This window comes from Lontra canadensis, unplaced genomic scaffold (genome assembly GCF_010015895.1).
Source record: "Lontra canadensis isolate GAN:19392208 unplaced genomic scaffold, GSC_riverotter_1.0 scaffold3, whole genome shotgun sequence".
Lineage (NCBI taxonomy): Eukaryota > Metazoa > Chordata > Mammalia > Carnivora > Mustelidae > Lontra > Lontra canadensis.
Genome location: NW_022630997.1, coordinates 28,288,932 through 28,316,196, shown reverse-complemented (window position 1 = coordinate 28,316,196; position 27,265 = coordinate 28,288,932). Strand labels below are relative to the sequence as shown.

Here is a 27,265-nt window from a genome sequence, read left to right as displayed (position 1 = left end):
TAACCACAATGGTTTCTCTCTGATAGAACACATTTGAATCTAACAGCCCAGGACAAAGCAATGGGACAGGTACCAAGTTTTACTGAGTTTGGAAATCATGCCAACACTACTGTGAATCAGAATACTTTTGGAAAATGATTAACTGAGGTAACAGTGTGCAATTCTAAGAAATAAAATCCAGAATAACAACCTCAGGAAGTTAATTCTAGGTAATTATTTTTTACTTGTTGCCTGTGATTCAAGTACACACTGTTACCTGATTTCCCAGGACACTGATTCCGAATAGATTGCAAGGAAGAGAGAGAAGGAGCCCCTTACCCAGCCCAGAGATGGGAACCAGCTGTCCAACACACCTAAGATACTAGTTTGCCTGGAAAAATGAACCCACCTTCTGTAAGTAAATCTAAAGAGCCACCCAGACTGGAGTACAGGCTAGCGTATTGAGTGTCGAGCTGGCTGAGGAGCCCTTCTTGCTATCATGGCTCCTACGGACATGAAAGAATGTGACAAAAGCCCTCATTGTTCATTTCTGTTCATTTCAAAGGCTACAGAGTCCTCAGACATTGCCATGTCTCTGGGACTTTTGCAATGACTACAAAAGGTTGAATGATCTTAGAGAGGAATGATTCCCTTAGAGGAGGGGGTGAATGTACTGGAGATAAACCCCAGTATTTGTTACCTAGAGTTGTGGATCAAAAGCTTTATTTTTTAGGATCCTAGAACTATGAAGAGGCTAACCTCATGCAAATATTCTTTTAAAAAAAAATTTTTTTAAGATTTTATTTATTCGTCAGAGAGAGAGGGAGAGAGAGCGAGCACAGGCAGACAGAATGGCAGGCAGAGGCAGAGGGAGAAGCAGGCTCCCCGCCCAGCAAGGAGCCAAATGTGGGACTCGATCCCAGGACGCTGGGATCATGACCTGAGCCGAAGGCAGCCGCTTAACCAATTGAGCCACCCAGGCGTCCCTTCTTTTAAAATTTTTTAATAATTCCTCAAAACTGCCTATACCGAGCTAGTATACTTACTGAACACTTTACAGACTAAACCCGTTTGGAACAAGATTTAAGGAATATCTAGGTCAGATTGTGGGTCCTTTGGCTAATCTAAATCATTCTTAATCTCTGCTTCATTTCAACCCTGCACCCTTTCGGGAACCTACTCTCAAATAGTCCTGGGTTTCCCTGCACTTAGCAAAGATAATGTAGTGAGTGTCACCCATGAACACACATTGCAAACCCAGACCAGAGTGGGGGTAGGGGTGGTCCTCTTAGTAAGGCAGAGTCCCTTCTGCTTGCCTTGTTGGATCCTTCACCCCAAAGTCCAGGGTGCCCCCAGAGCACTTGAATGGCTCCTGGCAGATCTAACCTGGGTAACTGTTCTTCAGGTCTGACCCTGGGAGCTGCCTTTGCCAGCACCCTCCCTCTCCTGTGAGTCATCGCCTATCAAGACAGGCTGCAGGATGTGGCCCAGTTACAGGACGCTCCCTCCAGGGCCTCACCCAGACTGCCACTCATGCCATTTATAGAAACAATCAACTTCTCCTTTTACAGTTGGGTTTGTTTAGGGACTGATGTCATCTGGGGAAGGAGATCTTTTCCTCAGGTCAGTACAATACATGCTTGGACAAAAGGCTAAGTGCTGGGAACCAGGAGCAGTGTGGGTTCTCTGGGGCCCAGAAACACGTGCCCCTGGGCACACCTCAATCTAGAGCTTACTTGACCCAGGGAGAAGGCCAGCAGCACATCACGTTCCCATGAAACTCTCAATCGAGCTTGGGTAGAAATCTCAGAGAAAACTGTCTAGTTAGACATAAACTTGGCATTACTTTCCAAAAATCCACACAACTTGGGAAAATGGATTGACAGTAAGTATGTGGTAAAAGCAAAAACAAAAACAAAAACAAAAGTAAAAACAAAATACAAAAGCCCCCAAAACAGGCTTTGGGGTGACCAGCTGGAATGTGTTCGTCCGTTCTTTCTTCCTTCCTTCCTTCTCTCTCTCTCTTTCTTTTGACTGTTATTTTGATGTCATTTTGGGCAAGCTATTTCTCCTTCTGAGCCCATTTATTGGTGAGGATGCAGCTGTGACCACACCAGCACACAGGGCCACGGCAAGGGGGGAACCTCTGACAAGGCTCTGGTGGGGCCTGGCCTTCCAAAGGCCCGGCAGTGCCTGGGGCCGCCTCCCTGTGGCCTCAGCTTCATGGCCCAGGGGAGAGGCTGGGCAGGAACATCACCTTGTGGTTGTAAAAGTGCCCATTGATGGAGAAGCGATGTCGCCGGACCCTCTGGGCCTCGCCAGGCGCACGGGCCCGGGGCCTCCTCTGGATCACGCAGGCTGCGTCACTCTTGGTCCGCATCAGCTGGGGGGTCTCCTCGTCCTCCTCCAGGGGCTCTGTAGTGAGGAACCGGTGAGAAGGTCAGTCCGGGGTGGAGCACAGGGGCTCAAGAACTGCAGAGCTGTAGCAGGTGGGGCTTGGTTCCCTGGAGCTCTGTGGTGACGCCATGCTGCAGCGGAGGGTAACGTCACTGCTGTTTCCGTGACAGTGCTTGGGGGATGCCCACCTTGTAGACAGGAAAGCAGACCCCCAGATAGGATCACCTGTGTCACCATGGCCTGGGCCTCCATCTCTGGGCGCCCAGGGCAGGTCTTGGGCAGCACCACACCGTCCTCTGAGCCCCCACTGAGTGAGGGGAGGACACAAAGAGGACCGATGAGCAGCCTGGATTCCAGAGGGTGAGGGAGACGTGTCCCAGAGGCCCTGCCTGCTGCTGCTATTCTCTCCTCTCTAAAAAGCAGGGGACTCGGGCAACTTACGTCACAGTCACCTCTGCCAGCCTCTGTTTCCTTTTCTGTACGTGAGGAGGTGAGGAGAAGGCCTTGGACTGAGGTAGTTATTTAGCAAGTGAGGAAGTATTAGCAAGGATTTGGCAAGATAAAGGCTTTCTGTGCTCCTTCTGGCAGCTGGTCTTCCTTTTTTCTTTTTCCTTTTTTTTTTTTTTTTTTTTTTAAGGGTCGGGGGAGAGAAGGGAGAGGGAGAGACAAAGAATCCCTAGCCGGCTCCACGCCCAGAGAGGAGCCCAACTCGGGGCTCAGGCTCACAGCCCTGAGATCACGACCCAAGCCAACATCAAGCATTGGACACTTTAACCCGCTGAGCCGGCCAGGCACCCCAACACAAAGCTTCCTTCAGAGATGATGGTCATGAGCCAAGACCCTCCTCTTCTACCCTAGTGAGCAAGAGCGGCTCCCAGGTAGCCCCAGGCCCCGCTTACCTGAGCTATCTTTGGAACTCTCAGCCCCGTGTGCAGTCTGAGCACTCGGCTCCTGGGCAGGGACCCTGCCATCCTGAAGAAGTGGCTCCTTTCTGAAAAAACAGTCAAGGTGCTCAGAGAGCTGCTGAGAGAGAAAAGCAGCTCAAGTCACAGAGAAGAGGTCTCCTGCCTCTGTGGACGGGACACAGGTAGAAGCAGGGCCAGCTGAGGTAAGGCTCTACTTCACACCAAGTTAATGTAAAATAGTAAAAGAAAAGCAAAGACTTGCCACGGTGTCTGCTGGAAGGAGAGGGAGTGTGTCCTGCAGACCTGAGTGGCCTTGTCCCCGCTGCACAGACACAGGGACTAGCTGTGTGCCCATGGACTCCTGGGCACCCAGCTGAGGGAGATGGTGTCTGCGGCCAAGTGTTGAGTGCGCTCTCCGGGCTTCCCTCAGGCCTGAAGGAGAGTCAGGCAGGGGAAGTTTGAGGGGCCAACCTCTGGGCCTCTGGGCCGGGCAGAGTCCAAGCCAGGGAAGCTGGTGCCTGGCTGGAGAAGAGGATGTGTGTGATGAGAAGTAGCCTCACAGCTACTTCCTCACAGCATGAGGGAGCTGGGGAGGGGCAGGCAAAGAGCAGAAACCAGGCTGAGAGGCCTCTGAGGGTCCTCCTGTCTGTTCCCATGGCTGCTTTTACCCTGGGGGGTGGGACTCACAAGTCATACTTGTTGCCTTTCTACAAAGCCCATCCAGACTTTATACTCTAAGTCTGTATGGGGTGTCAAGGTGCTAAGTGCCCTCAGAACAGCAACTTCGCTTGAATTTCTGAAAGGGAAATGGTTTTGAATTTTTGCCTCTTGGAAGGATTCATTACATGCAGAGGCGAGCAAAACTCAGCAACTAACTGCCCTTTAAGGGGGAGGGGGCGGAGAGAGGGGGCAGGTGTTCATTAAGTGGTAAGGTAGGAAACAGTTTCATCATGATTGAAACATATTGCTGATGTTAAAATAAACCTGTATTAAGCTCTAATAAATTTATAAAAACAAATTCTGATACTAAAATGAAAGTAGAGCCATAAGAGCTTAAATTTGTGTGAATTTTTAAGGTAGAACGGGAGATGCTAAGAAGTGTTTGTTTTGCTTAGGATGTTGGAAGCCCCTGCCCACGCATAGCTCCTCTCCTTGCAGATAAGGCAGCTTCTGTGAATGTATGAGGAAACACAGCTGGAGGCGATGGGAGTCTGGAAAATTCTCCAAGAGCGAAATGGTTAGGTCATCATCTAGAAAGACCACTATTGGCAGGTGAGGCTGTAGGCTCAGGCAATCACACAGTGACAAGGATAAGGCTGGCTTGTGCTCTCCTGTGCCCCACTCGGGAGCAGGGCTTTGCCCTGAGACAGAGGACACCACCCCACAGACAGCCCAAACGGTACGCTTGGGTTGAACCGGTGTCAAGGAGGACACCCGGCCCTGCCTCCACCATCTGAACACTCACAGGGGGCAGCTGGGCTGTCCAGGTGTCCAAGAGGCTGAGGAAAGGTGCACGCGCTCCCTGTCGTCCTGTATCTGGAGCCGGATAGGCCGCCTCAGGCCCCAGGCAATGTTGAGAAGCCCCTCGATGATCAGAGCACCTTCTTCCTATGGGAAGTCCACACAGGTTAGTCTCTTTCCCCAGAGCAGCCCTCCGCAGGGGTCACTGCTCACCCTCCCTGAGCCCCCTGAAGGCCCGAGCCCTCCCCCATGGGCTCCCCTGAACCTTCTTGCCACAAACACAGCTCTCCTCCTTGGGATCCCATCCTCCCCTGGGGGAAGGCACACAGGCTTCTATGTGCTCCAGGGCGTGAGGCTATGGGCTGACCAGAGGAAGCCTGAGGCGTGCCCTTCCACCGCTCTGTTCACGCCTGGTCAGGGGCATGGCCTGGGACGGAGCAGCTGAGTCAGGCGTCCCACAGGAACCCAGCTGCTATCCAGCAAGCACGTCCACACGGGTGAGGAAACACGTTCCAGAGAAGCATGGCCACGTTGACCCTGGTGCCATGTAGGGGTGCCTTCCCATCCCCCTCCCCCAGTGCACCTGGGAAAGGGGCCCGATGGTCACCAGGTCCTACCGAGAATGTGCTGCAGGCCCTGGATTCCATGCCCACCAGAGCAGGGGTGGCTGCTCCTCGGAGCTGTGTCTCAGGCTCGTGCTTCTGCCCATGCTGCTCCCAACTGCCCCAGGGACCACTCGAGTGGGCTGGGCCCACCCCGATTTCTGAGCTGCCTTCTTTCCTGATGGCCAGTCTTGCTTTTCTCACCACCTGCCCATTGCCAGCCTCCACGTTCCACTACTGGCATGAACACTCAGAATAGCTACAACAGCTCCCATTCTCTGTCCCCAGCTAGCCTTGATTTCCCAAGGTCTGCAGATGGCACAGCTACTGCCCTCCTGCTGAGCCCTGAGGTCCTAATTGACAGAACCCTCCAGAGGCATCCTCAGCCAGTTTCCCCTCCCAACCCTCAGGTCTTTGATTCTGTTTCTGACCTCTATCATGCTCCTATCCATGAGTGACCACCTCTAGGCTCTCTGCGCCCAGCTGAACTCCCCCACGTGTGTGCCTGGCCAGGCTGCCTTCAGGGCATCTTCCTAATATCTTCTCAGCCCCTCTCCCCCCCGGGAGCTGTGATCCCCCCAGCTACCTGCTCCTGAGCTGCTTTGATACTAGCCATTTCACAATGAACGTTAAACATTGTTACCTTTTTTTTTTTTTTTTGAGTGCTGGTTGTTATACTCCCACTACTATCTTAAACACCACTTTAAAGTCACAAATTCTTTTTTTCACAGTATAGGCATTGAAAGCCTTGTGAGAATAAGAAACCTGTGGAAATGCCTTCTTTTCCCCAGAAGGGCTTACAGAGGTGTCCTGCAGGGTCAATTTCATGGTAAGTTAGTAACCGCTTAAAGCACCCTGTTATCCACAGAGAAAATAGTTCCACTCTGTTCAAGGTTATCAAAAATACACATTGCTTTTTGGAATGACCTTGCACTGTTTGCTAAAATAGAAAATAACAATAAAAGCAGAGGACTTTTTGATAACCATTGATGTTAACACAGTCGCAGACAGGTAACTAACGCTCCCTAAGAAGAAAAGACTGGGTTGATTTGCTGGAGTTAAAGGGGGCAGTAAGCAACCCCAAAGTGGGTTTCCATTCTTTGTTTTCTGTCTTGGCCTCAGATGCCTCTGTCAGAGATCAACACACCCCCTCCCCCAACACAGCTCAGCAAGTTCATTCACAGAGCCCCACTGCCTGCTGGTCCCATGTCGGACCCCATGTGTGAAGGAGATCCAGTAGTCTTGGTCCTGGGTCTGAGAGTCAGGAGATCATTTAGAGCTCCAAGGGGCAGGAGAAGACAGCACTGCTGGGCCAGCGGCAGTGGGGCTGGAAACGCTGGGCTGGGCCTTCAAACATGCCATGGGATGGCTCTGGAGACTTTGCAACGAAGGAGGCAGGAGGAGTTGCTCTGGAGCTGGGAGCCAGGAGCGGAAGCAGAGCTGCTGTCTTCAAGGTCAGGGATTAGCTATGTTGGGGTCTGCTGGCCTAATGTGACTTGGGCCCCGTGTCCCTGCACAGACAGAGTGTGTGTCCCCAAGCTGCCCCCCGACCACTGTTCCACTGTCCTTCTGCCTGGCCCCATCGGAATGGAGGGGAGGCCCCGTCAGACTGCAGCTGTCTCTGTTCAAATCAGGGAAAACTGGGGGCAGAGCAGAAGGAGCTCCAGGCTCCTGGGCAGCCCTTGCCAAACAGGCAGAAGCAGGACTTGAATGTCCTACAGCCTCCCATTTTCGTAAGTCGGGAAGTCATTCTGGGCCCTCATATTCTGGGTCCCCCCCTCACTGTAGCCCCCTACCTCTCCCAGGGCCTGAGGTGGCTGGAGCGGTGCCACCCCTCCCCTGCCCTGCGGAGAGTAAACATCCACGGAGCCTCCCACCACTCCAGGCTGGTAGCTGGGCCAAACCCCGCCCGCCAAGCTGTTTTCCCTCTGAGAGCCTTCCTGTGTGCTGCTATTTTTGGCCCTCGTGACAGTAGCTGGTGGCTGGTAAGGAAGTATAAAAGCAGCCGCCAGGCCTCTGGGTTCACCAGATAGCTCGGGGACGCTTGCACGCCGGACAGTGGCCTGTCGTCCCCACCACCCATCTCCTGGCCATTCCACGCCGGACACAGGGCTCTGACGGCCGGGCCCCCAGCCCTCCACTTGAGCTTCCTGGGTCTTCCCAAGGACTGTCCTTGCTTATCCAGCAGCCCTGTGAGCCCCAAGTTCCCTCGACTCCAGGTAAGAGAGCAGCTTCCCTCTGGTTAGAGACACAACAAGAAGGTTTTGTTTCTCTTTGAGGGCGGGGCGAACAGGGCCTGAAGGTGGGACAGAGACCAGGGCGTGCAGTCGAGGCAGTGATAATAGCCACAGAGGGCTTTGCATCGGCAGAGGGATTTCCCGGGAACTGTCATCCCATGCGTTTCTTACAACACCCTTTCCAGCGGGGATTTGTAACCCTGTTTTATGGATGGGTCAGGGGACGCTTGGAGAGGTGACTTTGGAGAGGTCCCCACCCAGGTGAGGAAGCGGCAGAGGCCGGTTTTACCCAGGTTTCCTCTGACTTCAGTCCGTTAGACTGTGTTCTGATTTGTATGGGTTCAACAACAGTAAAGATGGATTCCTGAGCACGTGGCTTTCAGTGTTAATGGGAAGGAAGAGTTCAGGAGTCCGAGCCCGGGTTTGGGTTTGTAGACATCACTCCACTCTCAGCCTGTGAATCACCCAGGCAGCCTCTGCTGAGAGAGGGGACCAGCAGGGGTGACAGATGGCAGACCCCTCACCCCCGGTCCTCTGTCGATCAACAGGTCGCTGTTCTGCATCGCCGACGGCCATGAGGTCCCGGCTCCTGCTTCCCGTGGCCCACCTGCCCACGATCCAGGAGACGCTGGAGGAGATGCTGCCTGGGGGGCCTGGGCAGGAGCCCCCGGCCTCCCCCAGTCTGGATGACTACGTGAAGTCTATCTGTCAGCTGGCTCAGCCCACTTCAGTGCTGGATGTGGCCACAGCCAGGGCCCAACCTGGTAGAACCCCCCGGCCAGCCCGCGCCTTCAAGAAGAGCCCTCCTCCTGAGTCCCTACAGGACATTACTACCCGCTTCAGTGGTCAGCAGCCGGCACTGCCCGGGGACGGCACTGCTGACCCCCTGGACTGGCTCTTTGGGGAGTCCCAGGAAAAAAAGTCAAGTAGGAGGGACCAGCCAAGGAGGACTGTCTCCTCTGCTGACTCCTGGGATCCACACAAACAGATGGACTGTGGCAAGGCACGAGGGACCCCCAGAGGGAGACCCTGGGATGCCAGGGTGCAGGGGCACTCTCTGGCAAGACCCTCAAGGGACTCGCACCAGGGCTCCTGGGCTTCCAGGCAACTCTGTATGGACACGGCCTCCCCCCCAGCCCCCCGCCCCAGCAGCACCCTCAGAACTCTCTATTTGCACCTCCCAGTGATCCATGAACTCTAACCCCTCCCCAATAAAGTCTTCTGTACAGAGCATGCTGGTCTTTGTCACCTCCCTGCCCCCTCCCCTGAGGTGGGCACCGTCTCTGGCAGGTCCCCGAGAGGGAAACACCTTTCTGCAGGGGCTGCCTGCCTGGGCATTTTATAGAGAAACCCCCTCCTCTGAAGAGTGAGAACAGCCTCATCTGGGCTCATGTGGTGTTACTGGTCCTGCTAGCACTGTTCCTTGCTGGCTGAGCACCTTGGGCAAGTTACTTAACATTTCTGTTCGTTGATTTTTCTCATGTGTAAAATGGGGGTAATTAAAGGGACCTGCTTTCTAAATTGCTCTGGTGAGTAGACGGGATAAGAGCCACATGCATTATGGGTACATAAAGCCTGCACACAGGCTCCTACACACGTCTGTGTGGTCGCTTCACAGGCAGGGACGGGAGGTCAGCGGCGGGTGAGAAGCAAAGCTCTCGGCCACACAGGGATTTCCGAGCGAGGACTGCACCCTCCCAGGTCAGCCTCCTGGCCCCCACCCTCAGAGCCTGTGCTCCATGCAGCCCAAGAGGAAACATAATGGTTTCCCCAAATGTACCTGCTGAGTTTGGGGGGAACCTGTCACGGGGTATCTCCGTGACTCCAGCTTACAAGTCCTGTTGTGTCATTGGGAGAGTTTTGCCCATGCTGAATTTTGCCCACATCTTGATGCTCAAGACAGCCAGTACCAGCACAGCTGGCAGGATGTCAAACCATGGGACCAGGCGGTCCTGTCCTCACCATCCCCATCCCTCCCTCCACCCGGGGGGCTTCTCAACCATCGGACAAAGTGCAGGCCATTGGCCAGCTGACTTGCCCTTAGGCAAGCCCAGTGGCCAAGGCCTCACTCCATAGGTCCCAAGGTCTGGGCCAGGCCTAGGTCTTCCAACCGCAGTGCCTGGAAGCATCTGGCAAGGAAGGCGATGAAGGTGAGGAATAAGGGAAAGGGGGAGGGTCTTCCTCAGAGAGGCAGGTGAGGATGCATCAGAGAACTCAAAAGGATCAGGCTGAGGACCCATTACCCTGTTCCCTTGGGCCAGGTCAGAGCTGGCTGACCCTGATCTGGGCAGAAGGGACAGAGGGGAGAGGAAGAGGATAGAACTCTGGCCTCAGCCCAGCTCGCAGACTGCTTCAGTTTCCTCCATCTCCTTGCTCTGAGGAGTATCAAACTATTTTCTTCTTCCTTTCCTTCTTTTATTTTAAAATTGCTTTGTACTTTTATGAGTGTTTTGTGGGAATGCAGAATGTAAACCAGACATTTAAAAGTTTCAGAATACAGTCTGCTTATCTGTAAAATGGGGACACCACCCCTGCCTTCATAGGCTGCAAGGGTTGCACAATGGGGTGTGTGCCCTCAGAGATAACATGGAAACCCCACAGAGGAATGCCTGAGTCCACCGCAAGCCGCTGTGTATCTAGCCTGCTCAGACCTGCCCGTCCCTGACGTTTGCTGGCAAATATGTGCAGGGCAGCCTTTAGCCAGAACACCCTTAGAAGGCATCAGGGAGGGCTGACCTGGGAGGAGATGCTGGCCTTGTGACCATGTGGGCTGGGGTCGCCTCATTGTAGCCCCTTCTGCGAAGCTGTGGGAAACCAGGTCAGAAGGAAGCAACTAAGATGAGGTTGGCCAGTTGCCCCCAAGATCAAAACCCACATGGTGCATTTGGGAGGTCAGACAGGGCTCTGGGCTCCTCTGCTCATATCCCCTGATGTGAAAGAAGCTAATGAAACCCTCAGGAAGGGCCAAAACAAAAATAATTGAATAAAGGGCCGGGGGAAGGGACTTTTGGCATTATTCCAAGCTTTGCACTGGACAGAACAGCCTAGCAGAAAGTCCCTGTGATGGGGGCCCTATAAAGCAGTCTCCTGCTCACTGGCTCCTGGAGTTGGGAAGAGACACAGTGCCCCAACCAGGGGGGCAGTCTAGGAAGCACTTGGGAGCTCTCAAGGGAGCACGTCCATTGACTGCGGAGTACTCACCTGGATGCCAGTGGTCTGTCAACAGCCCATCATCCCTGCCTTCAGGCGTTAAAAGAAGGGGGATCATTATAAGAGGGAAGGGGACCCTGACCTTCTCCACCCTGGGAGCGGCAGAGACCCTCAGTGAATAAAAGGACTCTCCTTCCTTTTCTCACTCAGCTCATGAGCCTGGGAGAGAGGATGAGGACTGGGTGTGATGTATGCTCTCGGCCACCAGGGGGAGCACGAGAGGCCGGCTCCCCTAGTCCATGCGTGGAGGTGCCCAACAGGAGGGTCCTATTTTTCATCGCAGTGATTTATTTACGCACTGGTATTTCTGGGTGGTCCATTTTTCTCTCGAGCAATCAAACAGCCTGGTTAAAATGCTTTGCTATCTTCAAAAGGCACACATTGCTCCAGGTTGCTCCTGCTCTCCTTTGTAATACAAGCAAAAGTATCCCAAAGGCAAAATTTTTGATAGAGGAGGCTAGTGCCTGGGCCTCCTAGGACAGAAGAAGCTAGTTCCGGGAATCCCTTGCCCTTTGGAAGCTGGGGGAGAATTCTCAGGGATACGCTGGCCGCAGGGCGTGGCCCCTGCTCCCTGACACACTTCTATGGATCCCTGACACACTTCTATCGATCCTGGAAGAGACTGTGGAAGAAGAGGTGTCCCCAAACTGGAACAGCCAGGCCACTGTCTCTCGGGGGGAGGCCTAGTGACAGCAGGGAGCAGGGTCTCCTCTGGAGCCCCATGTGGCTCTGTGAGGGCCCAGCTGGTGCAGAGCCCCTCCGCAGCTGGGAGGCACTTTTGCTTGGTGACTGAAGGTAACAAACCCCTTCCTGCGTCTCTGAGGCCTGCCAAAGCTTAATGCTGGCAGTGGGGTCGCTATCTTACAAATTTCGGTGCTCTGGCCTTGGAGCTCTGCTGGCATCTTACAGGGCAGGGTTACCTTGCGGGGGAGACTTCCAACTCTGAAAGCCTCAGTCTCTTTGGGAAATGGCCATTCCCAGGTCACATGGCTCTTGTATTACAATAAATAACAGAGGGACTAAGTGCCTGGTCCCTGTCTGCCCTCAGGGCCTGCAGTGCCTGAGGAGAGGCCGGCCCAGGTGCCTGAGCTGTGAGTCCCTGAGGCCCAGGAGGTCCGGGGTCTGCATCTGAGAAATCGCAGAGGCCTGAACACAGGGTGGCCGGTGGGTCAAGGAGGCACCTGGTGTCCAGCAATCAGTCACACGTTTCAGCATCAGAACTCTGGGCTGCCAGGCCTAGGGTGCCTTTGCGCTGGCAGTCACGCCCCACCCCCACCAAGATGCATACTCCCTCAGGCTGCTGCCCCTTGGCTGTTAAGGCTGCGGAAGCTTCCTGAAAGGTACTTTCTGGCTCTAGGGTGATTAAGTCAGATCCTCATACCTTCTTTAGGTTAGGAACAGGAAAATCCCCCATCTGTGGGGTGTTAACTTCTTACCACAGGGAGCTGTCGAGAACACCTCTTCCCCTTTTTGGGGTCTCTCACTTTTCCACATGGACTCTCCCATCACACACAAACACGGGCATAGCTTTGGGGCTTCCCACTCCTCCTCCCCCCATGACTGTTCCTACAGAAGGGATTGTCTCGGGGAATCCCAAGGGCCAGGGTCAAGCTCTTAGAGTAGCTGTTCTCAAACTTGGCCTTCATCCCAATCCCCTAGAGGGCTTGTTAAAACACAGATGAGAACAGGAAGAGTTTCTGATTCAGCAGGCCTGGGGGCAGGAGGGCTTTCCCAGGTGACCTTGAGGCTGCTGGTGCCCCAACCACAGGTGAAGAGAGCTGCCAAGTCTTAGATTAATCACCTGATGGCCCAGGGCTGAGGAACAGGGCCCAGCTGGAAGACCCCAGTGCATGCATGTCCCCAGCACCACTGCTGGGGTAGGTCCAGTTCTCACTTAGTGTAGATCAAAACTGCTCCTGGATCTCAGGACCTATCTCAGCTTGCCTGGGCCTGGGCCTGCATGTTCATCACCCAGCACCTATGCTGGGGTGGTGTGCTGTGCCTGGCCCAGGGACGCGAAACCAGCAGGGCACTTGGGTGAGAGAAGAAACAGCAAAACCAGAGATGGCAGGACAGTGGCATGGGAGCCTGGCCAGCAACAGTGAGGAGCCGGGCTGAGGGGTGGGCTGGGGAGACAGGTGTCGGAAAGCCACTCTGCCCAAAGAAGGGGGAGGCACGAGGGGGCAGGGAACAAGGCCCTGTGCAGGCTGAGCAGGCCTTGGGGAGGTGGAGGGTGAGGCATGTGCTGTTCCAGATCATCCCAGCAGCCCGGTGCTGCCTGGACCACAAGCCAGCAGCTTCCCTCCCACCCAGGCTCCTGAGCCTTGTGCGTGACAATAGCCTGGCCCAGGCTGCACTGTGCCCACTGAGTGCTTTGTTTAACCCGCATGGTGTCTCGAGGTTTAGGAAATTCCACATGAAATTCCGGATATCTCACTTCTTTGGAAAAATTAGAAAGAGCTTAGCTGTCTGGAGCCCATGTCCCTGAATAGCAGCGTCTGCATCTGGGATGTGCTCTCCCGTACCCTCCACTCCCCCAGCCTGCACTGCCTCTCCCATTCCCACCTGCCTGACCCCGTGAGCAGCATCCTCTGGGGAGCTCTCCTCCATTTCAGGCCTTTCCTCTGATGGTTATTCTGATTGGCAAACACAGAGAATGCTTCACTTCTCCATTGCCCTGTGACCTTGGGCAAACCAGAGCCCCGTGTTGAGTTCCTTATTTGTGCCCATGGGATAGGCCGAGAAGGGACTGGGCTGTGCAATCTCAAAGATTTCAAACTCCAATGTCCCAGCGGTTCACCCAAGCAAAAGTCCTGGGTGGAAGAGGAAGACCCGCAGGCAATTATTCCCACCTGCTCTGAACACTTGCCAGGTGTCAGGGGGGCGGGGTGCTCTGACCCTCAGCACCCCTTACAGGACTTCCAAGGAGATGCCCTGGCTGCTGGTAACCTGGTCTCTAACCAGGACTGTCTTCAGCAAACCAGGACAGATGCTCTAGAATGTTAGCATCTGCTTCTAGATGCTGGCCTAAGAATAAAGAAGAGAAACAGGCCTTACCTCTCGGTGTCTCAGCTGAAAGCTTCTGCCCTCATGGTAGCAGTTGTAAGTTTTTAGCAAGCTTAAGAGCTCCGACCTGAAAAGGTAAAGACACACTTAATAACCTTGGGGTGTGGCAGGGCTTTGGACAGTAATGACAGATGTCTTGCCAGCCACACACAATTAGTTTAGAGAATAGACTCCACCATCAGACACATGCCTTTCAGTCTTCCAGAGCTTTCACATGTCAACCCCTGTGGAAGTTGTAGGGGTGGGAGGAGGGCGAAGAGAAACTCACAGATGGCCCACATAATTGTGCAAATTGTGTGTACACACTTTCGCCATCACAGATCAGAGTTCCCGACAATCTCCCTATACTTTGAGTCACTTCCTCATAAATTCCCTTAGATTGGGTTATTAGCATTTTAAAGCCTCTTGCTCTTTCTCCCCATATTACTTCCTGTAAGGGCCTTGTGCAGCCACTGTGCAGGCACCATAAGGGGTGTCTGCCTCTTCCTCATCCTGCCTTTCTGGAGGTACGATCAAGAGATGAGGCTCACAGCTGTGAGGAAAGATGCTGAAGGTCTGAGGGAGGCCACTCCGCCCAAAACGCCTTCTCCCCAGAATAAAGGGAGGCCGTGGCAGAGACAAGACCATCCCTACACCCCAGCGGTGCTCTGCAGGGGCGTGCGGTCCTATACATAAGAAATGTGAGCCACACATGCAATTTTAAATCTTCTAGTCGTCACATTGCAAAGGCAAACAAAACGGGAGATTAGTTTTCATAATGCGTCTTCTTCAATGGCACAAGATATCTAAAATATTATCATGCCCATGTAGAATCAATATAAAAATTATTACTGAGATCTGGCTCATTATTTTATTATGTAATGAGTGTTTGCTAGCTTTCTTTTATATTCACTATTCCTCTTCCACTGTAAGTCAAGTGCTTACGAGCCGTGGCCACCGCGGCTCGTGGCTCCCGTACCGGGGAAGTCCTGCTCTAGAAGGTCTTCAGGCAGTGCCTTGGCTGACATGGGGGTCGCTAGGGTGTGGATGAGCAGCACCTGCCCTTGGTGCTCTGGGGTGCTGCCCAATATGGGGGTGATGGCAACTGACAAGGGAAGTGAGGCACTTGTGACTCAATGAATGAGACACCCTTAACACAGCAACATTAATGTTGCACGTTCACTGTGCCTGTATCTGTGTAAATGCCGGACATAAACTTGTTAGGACACATATACATGAAATTAATCATGTTGTGGTTATGATTATGACTTTTCCCAAAGTTATATTTAATATTATTCTCACTATAAAATTTAAACAAGGAAAATGATGGTGTGGGCAGCACAGTGCAGGGCAGGCCGTCTGTTTTCTCCAGTCTCTAAGAAGAGGACCCAGGAAGGAGGTCAGTGAAAGCTAGGAGCCTGGCTTGTCTTCAACGTGGCAAACAGGAGCTGCCCAAATTTAGAAAAGATTTGGACTCAGTATTCAAAAAGCAAGATAACATAAAAATATATACTTTTCTTTAGCTCAGAAATAAATTTGAAAAACTATCCTAAATCTTTTTTTTTTGTTGTTAAGACAGATGGTAAATAGAATTAAAAATAAGTAGAGCTAAAAATCAATAACAGTACACTTTTTTCAGTAAAAACTCCAAACCTATTTTGAGGTTTTTTTTTTTTCCTTTCCCCCCCTGCACTGTTTAACACAGTAAGACGTTAGCATTGCTCTAGCTTTTGAATCAATTAAATGCCATCTGTGCAGAATCATGGCAGACATTGTCACGCTTTCCTGCCTTTGTAGGCCTGATCGGGCAGGGGTCAAACCCACACCCCAAAGAGATCCTTGATCTCCAAGGAGACGGTCTTTGAAAAGAAGTGCCCCCATCACTGTCCCTGGGGAAGGCACATCGTCATATCTGTGAAATTGCCCAGAATCCCTCCACCCAAAGTCTGTCTGTGGCAGGAAGTGGCCACAAGAAGATCCCCTCCCTGTATGCAAAGGCTTACTTCAGGATGGACTTGCTGTCACTGATGGGGACGTGAGAACTGGGTGGGCAGTCTTCCTTCATCTTCCCCTCTTGTCTGCAGTCTCGGGAGTTACCTGCTGGGAAGAGGAAGGACAGGTGAGAGTGGAGAAGCGCCGGCCAGTGCAGTGTCCAGAACCCTGGTGTGCCGGCCTGTGGCTTCAGCCTCACTTCCCAACCAACCTGCCTGCACCCTTCCTCCCTCCACTCCTTGGCACAGTGAAGCCACAGCTGAAGGATCAGGCTCAGAGGACTTAATGGGGCCCCACACCTACCTGGGGCAGCCAAACTCCCCTGGCGGGTAGGGGGCAAGGTCAGAGCTGCTGAGCTAGCTGGCACCTAGTACCAGCCCCCCCTCCCAGAATCTCTCCACAGTCCCTAGGGATGTGGATCAGTCTCGTCATTGTTTCAGACCACAAGCTCTCCTCCCTCAGCTGGGACACCCTGAAGGGTGGTTTCTGCCTCCATTGCTCCTCCAAATCCCCAAAGCACCCTGGGCCTTTCTTCTCCATTCCCACCAAGCCCAGGCTGGCGGCGCCTCCCTGCCTTTAGAGTCAGCACACCTGGGCCGGCTCTCCTAGTGACGGGTTTAGTCGGTACTGTGGTCACCACATCCAGGAGGCTGTGTTGAGCCTTTTCTATGAATTATCTTATTTACTCCTTCCAACAACAGTACAAGGTAAGTACTATCCTATTCCCATTCTAAGGATGAGAAGACAGAGACAGAAGTTGAGTACTCTGCTCGAGATTCCTAGCGAATCAGTGGCAAAGTCACTATTTGAACACAAGCATTTAGATCCTAGATTTTGGTCTCTTAAGCCCTTCTCTGTGTTAATCTCACACAGTGACTTAAACCCTCCAGCCTTCTTTTCCTCATCTATGCAATGGGGTGATCTCTGCCTATAGGATTGCTAGTTGATTCACATATGAAACCATGTCTTCACAGCCTAGGAAGCTTTGTGGAGCATCTCAAACCCTCCCGGCAAAATCCACTAGTACTTTCTCTAGCTTGTTGCCATCTTCTGCAGATTTCAACTTTTCTCCCTCTCCAACTTATTCTGGCCAATAACTCTCTTCTCAAGGCCTGCTGTGTGTTGGGCAGTGAGCCACAGCTTCTCTCTCTCTCTCTGTCTTCCCCCAACCTTGGCCCTGTCTCTCACTTTCTCTTCTCTCAAGTTTCTACTAGGACTCTGTGGGGTTAAGTCACATGGGGAAATGGCCCAGAGACGCTACACAGCTTTTCCTTCGAATCACAGAGTGGCTCCTTCACAAAACCCCAACGTCTGTTCACACAAACCTCAGTCAGGTCATTCCTACCTCTGTGTGTGTGCAAATGTTCCTGGGGGTTCAAGGTCAGTTTCGACTGCTGTTGTATTCATGTCCTCAGAGAGCTCCTTCCCCTTGGTCCCTGACTCTGACCAGCCGAACACCTTTGATACCACCCACAAACAAGACAAGCCTGCCTTCAATGATGGCATCAGGCCTGAATGACCATTTGATTCAGGAAACAAGGAAACACGGGGAAGGGGGATGAACTGAGGGAGGTGGGCTTCTCAGTGACCTCAGAATCATCCTATAAATACTTTCGCTCTGCCGGGGTGTAGAGCGAGGCAAACCATGGCCTAGAAAGAGGTTAGGCTTCTGGCTATAGCTTCGGGCAAGGCCCTCCCTCCATCGTGCACAGGGTTAGGCACCTCGGGGGCCTGGCTTGGGGCCTCACTGTCAGGCAACAGGATTTCAAAATCTGGTTTCAGTTCCTCAGCTCCTGAGTCTGCAGTGGAAAAAGTGATCTGCCAGGCTCCCTCTCTGGGTAGTTCCTCAAACACTTCCATGCAGAGCTGGGTTCAGCCCAAGAAAAGTATCTGGGCTTCTCACTCAATGCTGCTTCTGCGGGCCCATGGCATGACTGTCTCGCTCCTCATGGGAAGGGCCCAGAAGTAACAGCGGTGGTATTTTCTCTTGCCTCATCTGCAGCTAGCTTCTCTCCCATCCCTCCTCACTTCTTGCTTGGAGCTCTAGCCTCTCTGAGCTGCTCTCGTTTTCCTCATGGGCTTTCCGCTTTGTCCTCCTTCTGGGTCTTCATGGTGCTGTTCTCTGTCCAGAAAACAGCCTCTTCCCTGTCCTATACTCTGCCGTGAGCTCCTCCAGGAAACCCTTGCCCGAGCAGCCACCTCCTCCAGTATCAGGAGAGGCTCCTTTCCAGTCCAATGTCTGCTCTGGGCTCCTGGCTGTGCTGGGCCTTCCGGGCCTGACCTGTGTGTGAGGGAGCTGAGAGGAGGCTGGGGGAGCGGGGTGGGGGGAGGTTAAAGCTGTAGGCCTCCACACCAGGGACAGTACTTTTCTGGCACACCTCCTGTTTCTAGCTCCAAACCAGAGCCTGACACACAGCAGGAGGTCCATGGATGGCTGTTAAATTATTGGATGAAATTGAGAAGCCTCACGGGGTCCTCCAAAGTCAACTTTCCCAGAGTTAGGCATATCCAGCTGGAATAAAACATGCAAATGTCTCCAGGGGTCAGGGCAGTGATTCAGCTGAGACACTGGTCAGTGGGGTCCCTGGAGAATTGAGAGACACATTCTTTGTCTGGAGGGTCAGCTCTTCTGGTGTGTCATGATAAGGCAGAGATCTGGATTTGCACGTGCTATATTTCACTGCTTAAAGGTGGACACTGTGGCCAAGACACTGAACTCCCCTGGAATGACCCATGCTAGCTCACACTCCTCTGCCACCTGTGGAGCCTGTGACTAACACCTCACATGTCACACCTAAGAAGGGTTGTGTGTCGCCCTCAGGCTAAGGCATTTGAGCCATGTGTGATCCTGTTCTCTGTCATGGTGACCCAGAAAGTCACATGTCCCAGTTAGTGCAGCTTCCAGATGGTCAGCCTGGGTCCCAGAGTACCTCTGTGGCCCAGAGTCCTCTGCTGACCCACTGTGGCTGTGGACTGGGAAGGAGAAATAATGTTCTGCTGGGAAAAGCTGCTGGAGTCTCAACGATTTGTTAGTGTGGCATAACCCAGACTATCCTGACTGATGCAGGGAATTATTCCATTAAAAGATACATAGTTAAAAATAAAATGTAGCCAGACAAAACACACTTGCAAGACAGATAGATGCCCTCAGTGGGGCTCCAGTGTGTGACTTCAGATTCACCACAAGATCTAGTTTACAATACTTTGTTCTCCATCAGCATGTGGGGAATATGCCAATTTTGCTCTATTTAGTAGGAATGCTTACATATGGAACCTCTATAAGTCATGCAGTGATTAGTTATTAATATGCTTCCTAAAGAGCTCTGGGCCAGAAGCTGCTAAAGACCCTCATGGCTTCAGTTGCCTGCCTTTTCCTCTCTGTGCCGTCACCTTCCTATCTGCACAATGGGAATATTGATCCTCAAATTTCTCGACTGTAGAACTCTTTGTTCAAATGGAATATTTATGCAAATCAGATTAAAAGGGGCTGCTTGGGTCCACAGTGAGGTGGGTGGTAGGGAGCACTGTCCAGGGCTTTGCTTAGGAGTCTGGATAATATTGTTTGCAAAGCACAGTACTAAGTAACCCATGAGACCTTCCCTGGGCTGACCCTCCAGAGAGCTTCACTGTCCAGAGCCTGCCCTTTAGAAGGACATGACCAACATGCTGAGTGGCTCCAGCTGGAGCTGGGTGGCATAAACTGGGGGAAGGAGTCAGGAGACAAGCAAAGGACGGTCTGGGATGACGGATGGTCAAGTGAAAGGAGAAAGGGGAAGGTGACCCATAGGGTCACTGTGCATTTGTGCTTCCTTTACCAGACTGAACAGCGTGATAATTTTCATTCATTCTGATAACCTCTGTGTCTTGTAGACTTCTAAAGTGAGGTGTACATGTAACTCAGAGGTACCCTAGAGACAACTGCTGAGTGAGAGAGCTGCAAGGCAGGGAGAGAGAGGGGGAGGGAGAGTGAGCAAGCGAGCAAGCGCGTACCCCCCAGGAAGAAAGCAAACAGAGATCCCTGTGTTCAGAAACATGCTCCTGAAACTGCCCCTTAAACATTCACTCTCCTTGTGCCCTGGACGGGGCCTTCGAGAATCTCTAATGGATGCTTTTCAAACTTTAATAAAACACACAATCTATTTGTAAAGGCAGAAACCCAATGCACAAACAGATTAAAGCAAGGCTACTCTGCTTGAAGCTGGAGTGGGGGAGAGGACGGGCTGGAGACAGCCTGCCACCCAGGGGCAGTCCAAAAACCAGAGTGACAGATGCAGCTGGGCAGGCCAAGCCCTGAGGCTCTGGGAGTCCAGCCCTCTTTGTCCGGGCCTGCTCCCCTCCCCCCAGGCCTGGGGCACTCAGCTCAGGCCTCCATGTTTCTCTCCAGGCTGGAGGAGGCTCTGTTAGCAACCAGAGGACTCAGACTGCAGCGAGGGCTCCTTGTCCCTGGAGAAAGGGCCCCAGGGTGTGCCATCCGCGGTTACCTGTCGCCAGTGAACAGGCAGGGAACTGTTTCTGCTTTCCACTTCAGAGGCTGCTCTGCCAGCCGTGCAGGGGGGCTGCTGGGGACAGCCAGCACGACAGCCTGCCCTGGCTATTGTCTCTGGCCTTTGATTGGGGACAAAGGACACTGAAGCCTTTACAACTGAGAGGCTTGGCCCGTCTTGCCCTAGTTTGCGGTCACGGAGCTGGTTATCGCAGAAGAAGGCGGCTTTGTGGCTCTTCGGGCCATCTCGGCAGCCCAGTCCTGTAAAGAAGAAAAAGGCTAAGGGAGTGGGGTTTTCATGAAGCCGAACTGAGTGCATCTGAAGGCCTTTTCTTTTGGGATTCTGTGCTGCCTACTTTTTTCTCTTACAATGCTCTCTCTTTTCATAAATGGATGGCAAAAATAGATGGTCATTGTCCTCACTTGGCAAAATGGCAAGTGCATCAATATCCAAATTTAAATGTTCTGGGGATGTCTGTGAGATCTGGTAACCTCCAATACTTGACAAAATCATGAAGCTTATTTTATTTAGGCATGATTAAAATTGAATGTGTAAATAGAGTGATGTGGGAAGTGAAAGAAAGGAGGACAGAGCTGTTGGGCCCAGCTGGGAGCCTGGGGCCCAGGCTGCCTCGACTGGAAGGAGGCGGGAAGCTCAGAGAGAGAGGGCAGGTGCAGGACACTGCCTCAAATTCCTGAGACGCCTAAATTCCCTGCTCTGTAGCCCATGACCACAACCTCCAAAGGCCAGCCTGGGGGTGGGGGGCAGCAGGAGGTACTGAAAATAAGGAGCCTTAAAGGCACCCCCCACCCCTCCTCCAGCACCTGTCAGCCAGCAAATGGCAAGAGCCTTAGCCAGGGAGGAAGCTGCAGGGCCTGCTGTCGGTACCAGCTGCCTCTGAGAGGGGGCCTGGCTGGACCCAGGCTGCTCCCAGCAGCACATGTTTGCGGAGAAAGCCAGTTGTTGGGATGCCGGTGGCAGGCAGCGACTCAGCAGCTGCTGTCCCTGCCCCTCCACAGGGCTGTCCTTAACCCCCTCTCCAGTTCCACAGGCCAGACCCTCCCTGTGCCACCATCTGCCCTGGGGGCCGTCACTTCCCTCCCCTCCCACAGCACTGCGCCTGGGGACAGGACACACACTACAATGACACTGGGCACAGTCCAGATGGAGGTGACGGTGGTTGAGGGAGAGCAGCCTCCTCCACCACTGCCTTCTCCTGGGCTGACTCAGGGACCCCAACTCACCTTTGCTCCCTCCTCCCAACCTCCAGGGACCTAGGCCCCCACCCGCAGGTCTCCTGGAGCCCATCCTGACACCCAGGCCTCCTGGACACTGGTGCCCCTCCCTCGGAGGAGCTTGAGCCTCCACACTCTCACAGGCTGGTCTTCCTCACATCTTCCCCATCTTCCAGACAGTTCTAGCTCCTCCACAGAGCCTCACCCAGGCCCTCCGGCAGGATTTCTGGTTTCTGCTCTGGCTTTCAAGGCATGGCAACCTGAGGCAGCAAAGATATCTCCCATCCTCCTGCTCCCTCTCTCCTACACACCCCAGGCCAGAGGGGCCCTTCCTGCCGAAACCAGGCTCACCTCTAGCCTGTGGAAGACGGGATCTACGGGATCTATGGGATCCACGCTTTTTGGGCCAGACAGGTGCTCTGAAAGACCAAGATCCTGAGGGCCTGGGGCCAGAGGTGGGGGCAGTCTGGGGGGAGAGCCCTCCAGGCCCTCAGTGCCTGCAGCTGCAGGGCTGCACCGGGTCACCTCCAGGTCTGTGGGCCAAGTGCAGTTGCTGGAGGTGCTTTCCTGTGAGACACTGTGTGGCTCAGAATCTTCTGGAATCAGAATCTCAGAATCTTCTTTTGGAATCTCTTAAAAGCATAACACACACTCCCTGGGGCAACGTACACGTGTGCCTGAGTGTGCAAGTATGCACACACCAAATTTGCCTACCACTGCAGGGGCCTCAGACCCCTCTTCATGTGGGTCCCATGGGGGGTCCTTGGGTCCCCAGATGCCAGGTTAAGAACTTTTGCTGAAATGTGTCACAGTGAGAGAGAAGAGACCAAGGTGCCTCCCGGAGAGAAGTCTGGGTATGGGTTTTGCGGCAGCATCTCCCTGGCGTGTGACTCCAGCACGTTGTGCTGTCCCTTGGCCTCAGTTTAGCCAGGATTATGTGGGGAGCTGGACCAGAATGTCTTCAGAGCCCTTCCCAGCTCTGCAGCTACGGGGCTACCTGAGCACCTGGCTCCCACCCCCCTAGAGTCAGGCAGGGCAAGTGGAAGGGATTCTGAGTCTCTCCCTCAGCAGTGCATCCTGGGGAAGGAGGTCAGGCAGCCAGAAAAGAAAACTGAGCAAACTGTAAGTTCCCCTTTAATAAGAGAAGAAGTTCTGGGAAGTGCAGCCACTTCCTATTTGACCTTAATTTACTTTAAAACAATTCCAAAATATTTCCTTCAATGTACTCTGTGACCAGATAACCGCCCCGCCTTTACAAGGATCTGGGTTTAAAGCTCTGCTCTGTGGTTCATCAGCTCTGTGACCTTAAGCAAAGTCCCACACTCTCTCTCTCTGGACCTCAGATTCCTCAGTTGAATCACAGACTGCTGCAAGATGTGTCTCACATGGAACTCACCCTCTATAAACCAACGGTCCATGACAGGTCGCAGTGGGAGTCAGAAGAGATAGCAGGTTTTGGAAATGGGGATGTGGGACTCAAAGAGGAGGGCAGTCCTCCCAGCTGGAGTGGCTGTGAGCAAGGACATCTGGCTGAGTTTGCTTTCAGAACCAAGCCCCAGGTCCCCAAAGGCCCAGTCCAGAGTGCCTTCTGGTGGACCTCCGAGTCAGGGTCTCCCTGTAAGGCTTTGCATTGGCAGGATCTGAAATGCGACATGCTGAGTTCTGCTCATGTTCTTGGTTTTCTAGCATTGTCCAACTGACCTTGACTCAGAGGACCCTGGACCTTCACTCTGTTCTCTACCCTAAAAGTTAATTGCTAATCAATTGCTATTCCCTAAAAGTCTTGAACCACCAGCGCCACACACAGAGAGAATTATGACGAGAACTACTGAAAATACACTTCATCACTGACAAAGTGCTGAAACACACCCCATTACAACTTCCAGCCAGAAATTTTTTGACCTAAGTTTAATGTATTCCACCGGCTACCCCTTCCCCTTTTCTCCTCCCTCTTCCTCTCCTCTTGTCCCCCACCCCCACCCCAACCTTCCTCCCTCTAGCACCTCCCACCCTGGTGGCAGCAGCTCAGGAATTACACTGGGGAACAGGAGGCTGGCAGACCTGCATTCACCTGTTAGTTCTACCAATTCATTGCAATTTTTTTTTTTCCCCCCCTAATCATGGATACTGACAAGAAAGCTTGATTGCCCCTTGAGCAGTTTAAAACTACAGAGAAGCTAGCAAGGGTTTCTTCTGCCAGTCCAAGTATATGGTTTTGGAGTCCAACGTGCTTGGGTTCAAATTCCAGAATCCCAGCCCCATTTGCTGGAACTTTATTTAATTTGTTTATTAAGTGAGGTTACCAAAGATCTCCTTCCAGTGTTTTAAGAAAGCACTGGCCAGCACTGGCCAGCACTGGCCTTGCACTGATGGTGGAGTGAGACAGGGCCCTCCCTCTCTCAGGGCTGTGTCACATTATAAAAACTCAGAACCATCTCTCCAGAATCGAAGACTCAGGAGCATGGGGGAGAGGAGGGTGGTGGGCAGGGTGCTCTCTGAAGTCAGTGGGTGAAATGAATGAGACCTGGCACAACAAAGTCTGATTTCAAATCCTGATTCTGCCACGGACTCATCTGGGTGAAGCTGGAAAATTCCATAACTCCATAAGCCTCAGTTTTCTCGTCTGATAATGGGGATAATGAAAATAATCAGGGCTATGAGAAGTTAGGTGCCATACTGTGCTAACGCCCTTTGCACAGGTCTGGGAATCAAGCAAATCCTTTATAAATAGCGTGGTTAGGCAAGCCCCTCCTTCTGCTATTATCTCGGCGCCGGTTTTCCATCTGTGAAATCTGAGAGTTGTGCCAGAGCCTCTTTAAGCCTTTCCCCCAACTAAGATCAATGCCTAAGATGAGAGACAAGGTGAGCAAAGGTGTAGCCTGCGGGCCGCTCTCACCTATCATGCCCAGGTTTGAGACCCTGAAGTGCCTTCCCCCAGGAGAAGGTGACTGGCACAGTGCCCACTCTCAGCAATGGGCCTGAGGCCGGGGCTGTGCCAGGCTGGCAGGGGGAGGGAACTCTGCACGCGGCAGCCAAGGGGCACCGGTGCCCAAGCTCCAGAGTCCACGGCTGGGGGCGAGTGCGGGCTCGGGGAGGGGGAAGACGGTGCTCCCTGGACGCCCCCAAACTCCTGCCTGTGCATCACTCACCCTCCGCTCATCGCGCAGTCCAGAAGCCGCTGCCCGCGCTGTGCCCTCGCCGGCACCCGAGTTCTGTCGGCAGCGCCTAAAGCCCGGGGTCCCCGGGGCTAGGCGCGTAGGGCCCGCCCCTCCCCGCGCCTCCCCGCCCCTCGCCCGGCTCTGGCCAATGGCCCACCCCATCTGCCCCCTCTCCGCCCCGCCCCTCCCCGCCTTCTCCCCGCCCCTCATCTCTCGCAGGCCAATGACACTGCCCCGTCCGTCTCGCCCCGCCCCCCGCACTCAGGGAAGGGTGGGCTCCGGGCGGTGCCGGAGGGGCGGCGGGGAAGGATTAGGGAGTCAGACCAGAGAGACGACGAGGGCACCCGGAGACGCTTGGAGGAGGCAGCCCAGACTCTGCCAGGAGGGTTCGGGTGTGGGCGGAGTCCGGGACTCTTGGGTTTCCAACAAAGGCCGCTGCGTGGGCGCCGAAATTACTAGTGTGCCCTGGGGAGGACGTTATCAGTTAAAGCCAGAGTATTGTTATCTCTTTTGCTCAGGGGTCACCTGTGTGGGGTCCTGCTGTTTGACTGGCGTGGCCTCTCTCAGCTCCACCGCGTTTAAGAAATCGAATCCGATGGTCAAGAGGATATAAACTTCTCTCCCAGTCACTGCCAGCTGAATGAGAATTTGCAGGCACCGAAGCAGAGGGGACGGAAGCCTACAGGCCTTTGGGGGAACTCAGACAGTTCAGAGTATAGGCGTGATGGGGGTGGGGAACGGGCTGATGGAAACATTTGTAGTTTCTGTTTAATATCACCATCCCTAGTCCTGACCTCTGGACCTCTTTGCCTCTACTCTCAACACAAATCATTTTAGTGTCATTCGATCTGTGTGGTTCTTAATCTTTGTAGAAACAGATGGTGATTTTAGAACCTGATATACACCTTCTAGCAAACAGCAGGTAAAGTCAGCCTGGGATTTGAGTTTTTGGGCCCCTGGATCCCTCTTGAGAGGTGCTGTGCTAATCATTGTTGTCAGGGCTGTGGGATTTGCCACCAAGAAATTGGGCTCTGCTGTCTTTTTCCTGTATGATGGTGCCATGTTGCAATTGCTCTGGGCCTCAATTTCTCCACCTGCAAAAGTAAGGGAACTAAAGATGACCAGAGATGCTTCAACTTTGCCTTTGCATGAATCTGTGGAGAATGACCCATCCTTGGCCAGCTCAGGGCTTCCCTGTGGTCAGGGACCTTCCCAAGTCCTGCACAGCCCAAAGGTCTGGTCATCAAAGCTGAGGCCAATAACTAATGTTTCTGAAAGTTTCTGGAAAACAGTGAGCAAAATTCAACAGAAACCTTAACCTCTGAGTATTCATTTTATGCTCAATAGGTAAATAAACATAGCCAGGGTAACATACAATTTCCCTGGGTCTTTCCAGCACTCAAGAATGAATCATTCTGGGCGCCTGGGTGGCTCAGTGGGTTAAAGCCTCTGCCTTCGGCTCAGGTCATGATCCTGGGGTCCTGGGATCGAGTCCCGCATCGGGCTCTCTGCTCAGCGGGGAGCCTGCTTCTCTGTCTCTCTCTGCCTACTTGTGATCTCTGTCTGTCAAATAAATAAGTAAAATCTTAAAAAAAAAAAAAAAAGAATGAATCATTCTCTCTTATCTAGTTGATACTATGTCTGGGGCCCAAATAGCCTGGAGGGATGATTGTATTTGAGGAAGCAACCTGATGTGTCTTGAACTCCCACTGTGTGTCATGAACCCACACAATCCCCTCAACATCCCCGGGGAATGGGTATTTCCTGGATTTTATAGGGAACACAAGTGTCCATCATCAGGTCCTTAGTTCCTCCTGAAGGAGGATCACTTTTCCTTCAGTTTTCAATGTAACTATATTTGGTCTCTAGCTCATTTATGGTGGGTGTTGTGGATATTGTTAGTTGCCAATCCATTATCCATTTTCTTCTTTGGAAAAAAGAGAGGAAGGAAGGAAAGGAACAGAAATGGAAAAAATTGGGGACGCCTGGGCATCTCAGTCTGTTAAGTGTCTGCCTTTGGCTCAGCTCCTGATTCCAGGATCCTGGGATCCAGCCATGCCTCAGGCTCCCTGCTCAGTGTGGGGTCTGCTCCTCTCCCTTGTACGTTCTCTGTTTCTCTTTCTCTTTAAGAAATCTTTAAGATTTCCTAAATGAAATCTTTAAAAAAATAAAAGGAAAGAAGTTGAGGGGCGGGGGTAGCTGGTGACTTCTTTGGATCATGACCACTTGCATTTTTCACATGGCACTTGCAACAACCTAACTGTGGGTCATGAAATTAAGTTAGTAGATGATGTGACTTGTATTTTTAAAAAAATGGAAGAGAAAATACCAATTTACAGCACACAAAGTAAATATAAGTTGTGTCTTATGAAACTTCTGTTTGTATTATTTATGTTTTAGTTACATGCATTAGGCTGATATGAAATATGTTTCTCACTGTGGGCTATGGTCAAAAACGTTTGAAATCCACTAAGTCAATCTTGACAATCCTTTCCATGGCTTTCCCAGCTTCCTTTAAAGCTAGTGGGGCCATATGACCCACTTGTAGAAGGAATAGATA

At 52.6% G+C, this 27,265-nt stretch overlaps 2 protein-coding genes across 5 annotated transcripts in view; one reads left to right on the top strand and one right to left on the bottom strand.

Annotated features, from left to right (window-relative positions):
• RASSF4 (Ras association domain family member 4) overlaps positions 1–24,783 on the bottom strand; it is a 30,196-nt gene extending 5,413 nt beyond the window's left edge. The window contains exons 1-7 of one of the 4 annotated variants that reach the window (XM_032837410.1): positions 24,697–24,751; positions 20,310–20,572; positions 15,840–15,936; positions 13,849–13,924; positions 4,747–4,889; positions 3,276–3,367; positions 2,237–2,394 (exon numbers count right to left, since the gene is read on the bottom strand). In XM_032837410.1, coding sequence (XP_032693301.1) covers positions 2,237–2,394; positions 3,276–3,367; positions 4,747–4,889; positions 13,849–13,924; positions 15,840–15,901 — 531 coding nt within the window. In that variant the 5' untranslated portion in view covers positions 15,902–15,936; positions 20,310–20,572; positions 24,697–24,751. Of the gene's footprint in view, positions 1–2,236; positions 2,395–3,275; positions 3,368–4,746; positions 4,890–13,848; positions 13,925–15,839; positions 15,937–20,309; positions 20,573–24,696 lie in introns of all 4 variants that reach the window. The other 3 variants (XM_032837426.1, XM_032837417.1, XM_032837402.1) reach the window with 3 other exon arrangements.
• On the top strand, positions 7,360–8,812 carry DEPP1 (DEPP1 autophagy regulator). Its single transcript, XM_032837437.1, has 2 exons — positions 7,360–7,563; positions 8,130–8,812. Exon 2 carries the CDS (start codon positions 8,156–8,158, stop codon positions 8,780–8,782), a length of 627 nt encoding a protein of 208 aa, XP_032693328.1. The 5' UTR covers positions 7,360–7,563; positions 8,130–8,155; the 3' UTR covers positions 8,783–8,812.
• Positions 24,784–27,265: the final 2,482 nt, after the last annotated feature.

Bases quoted from the DNA above. Each gene is read 5' to 3' on its own strand.
- DEPP1 (XM_032837437.1), top strand. From the start codon at position 8,156: ATGAGGTCCCGGCTCCTGCTTCCCGTGGCCCACCTGCCCACGATCCAG.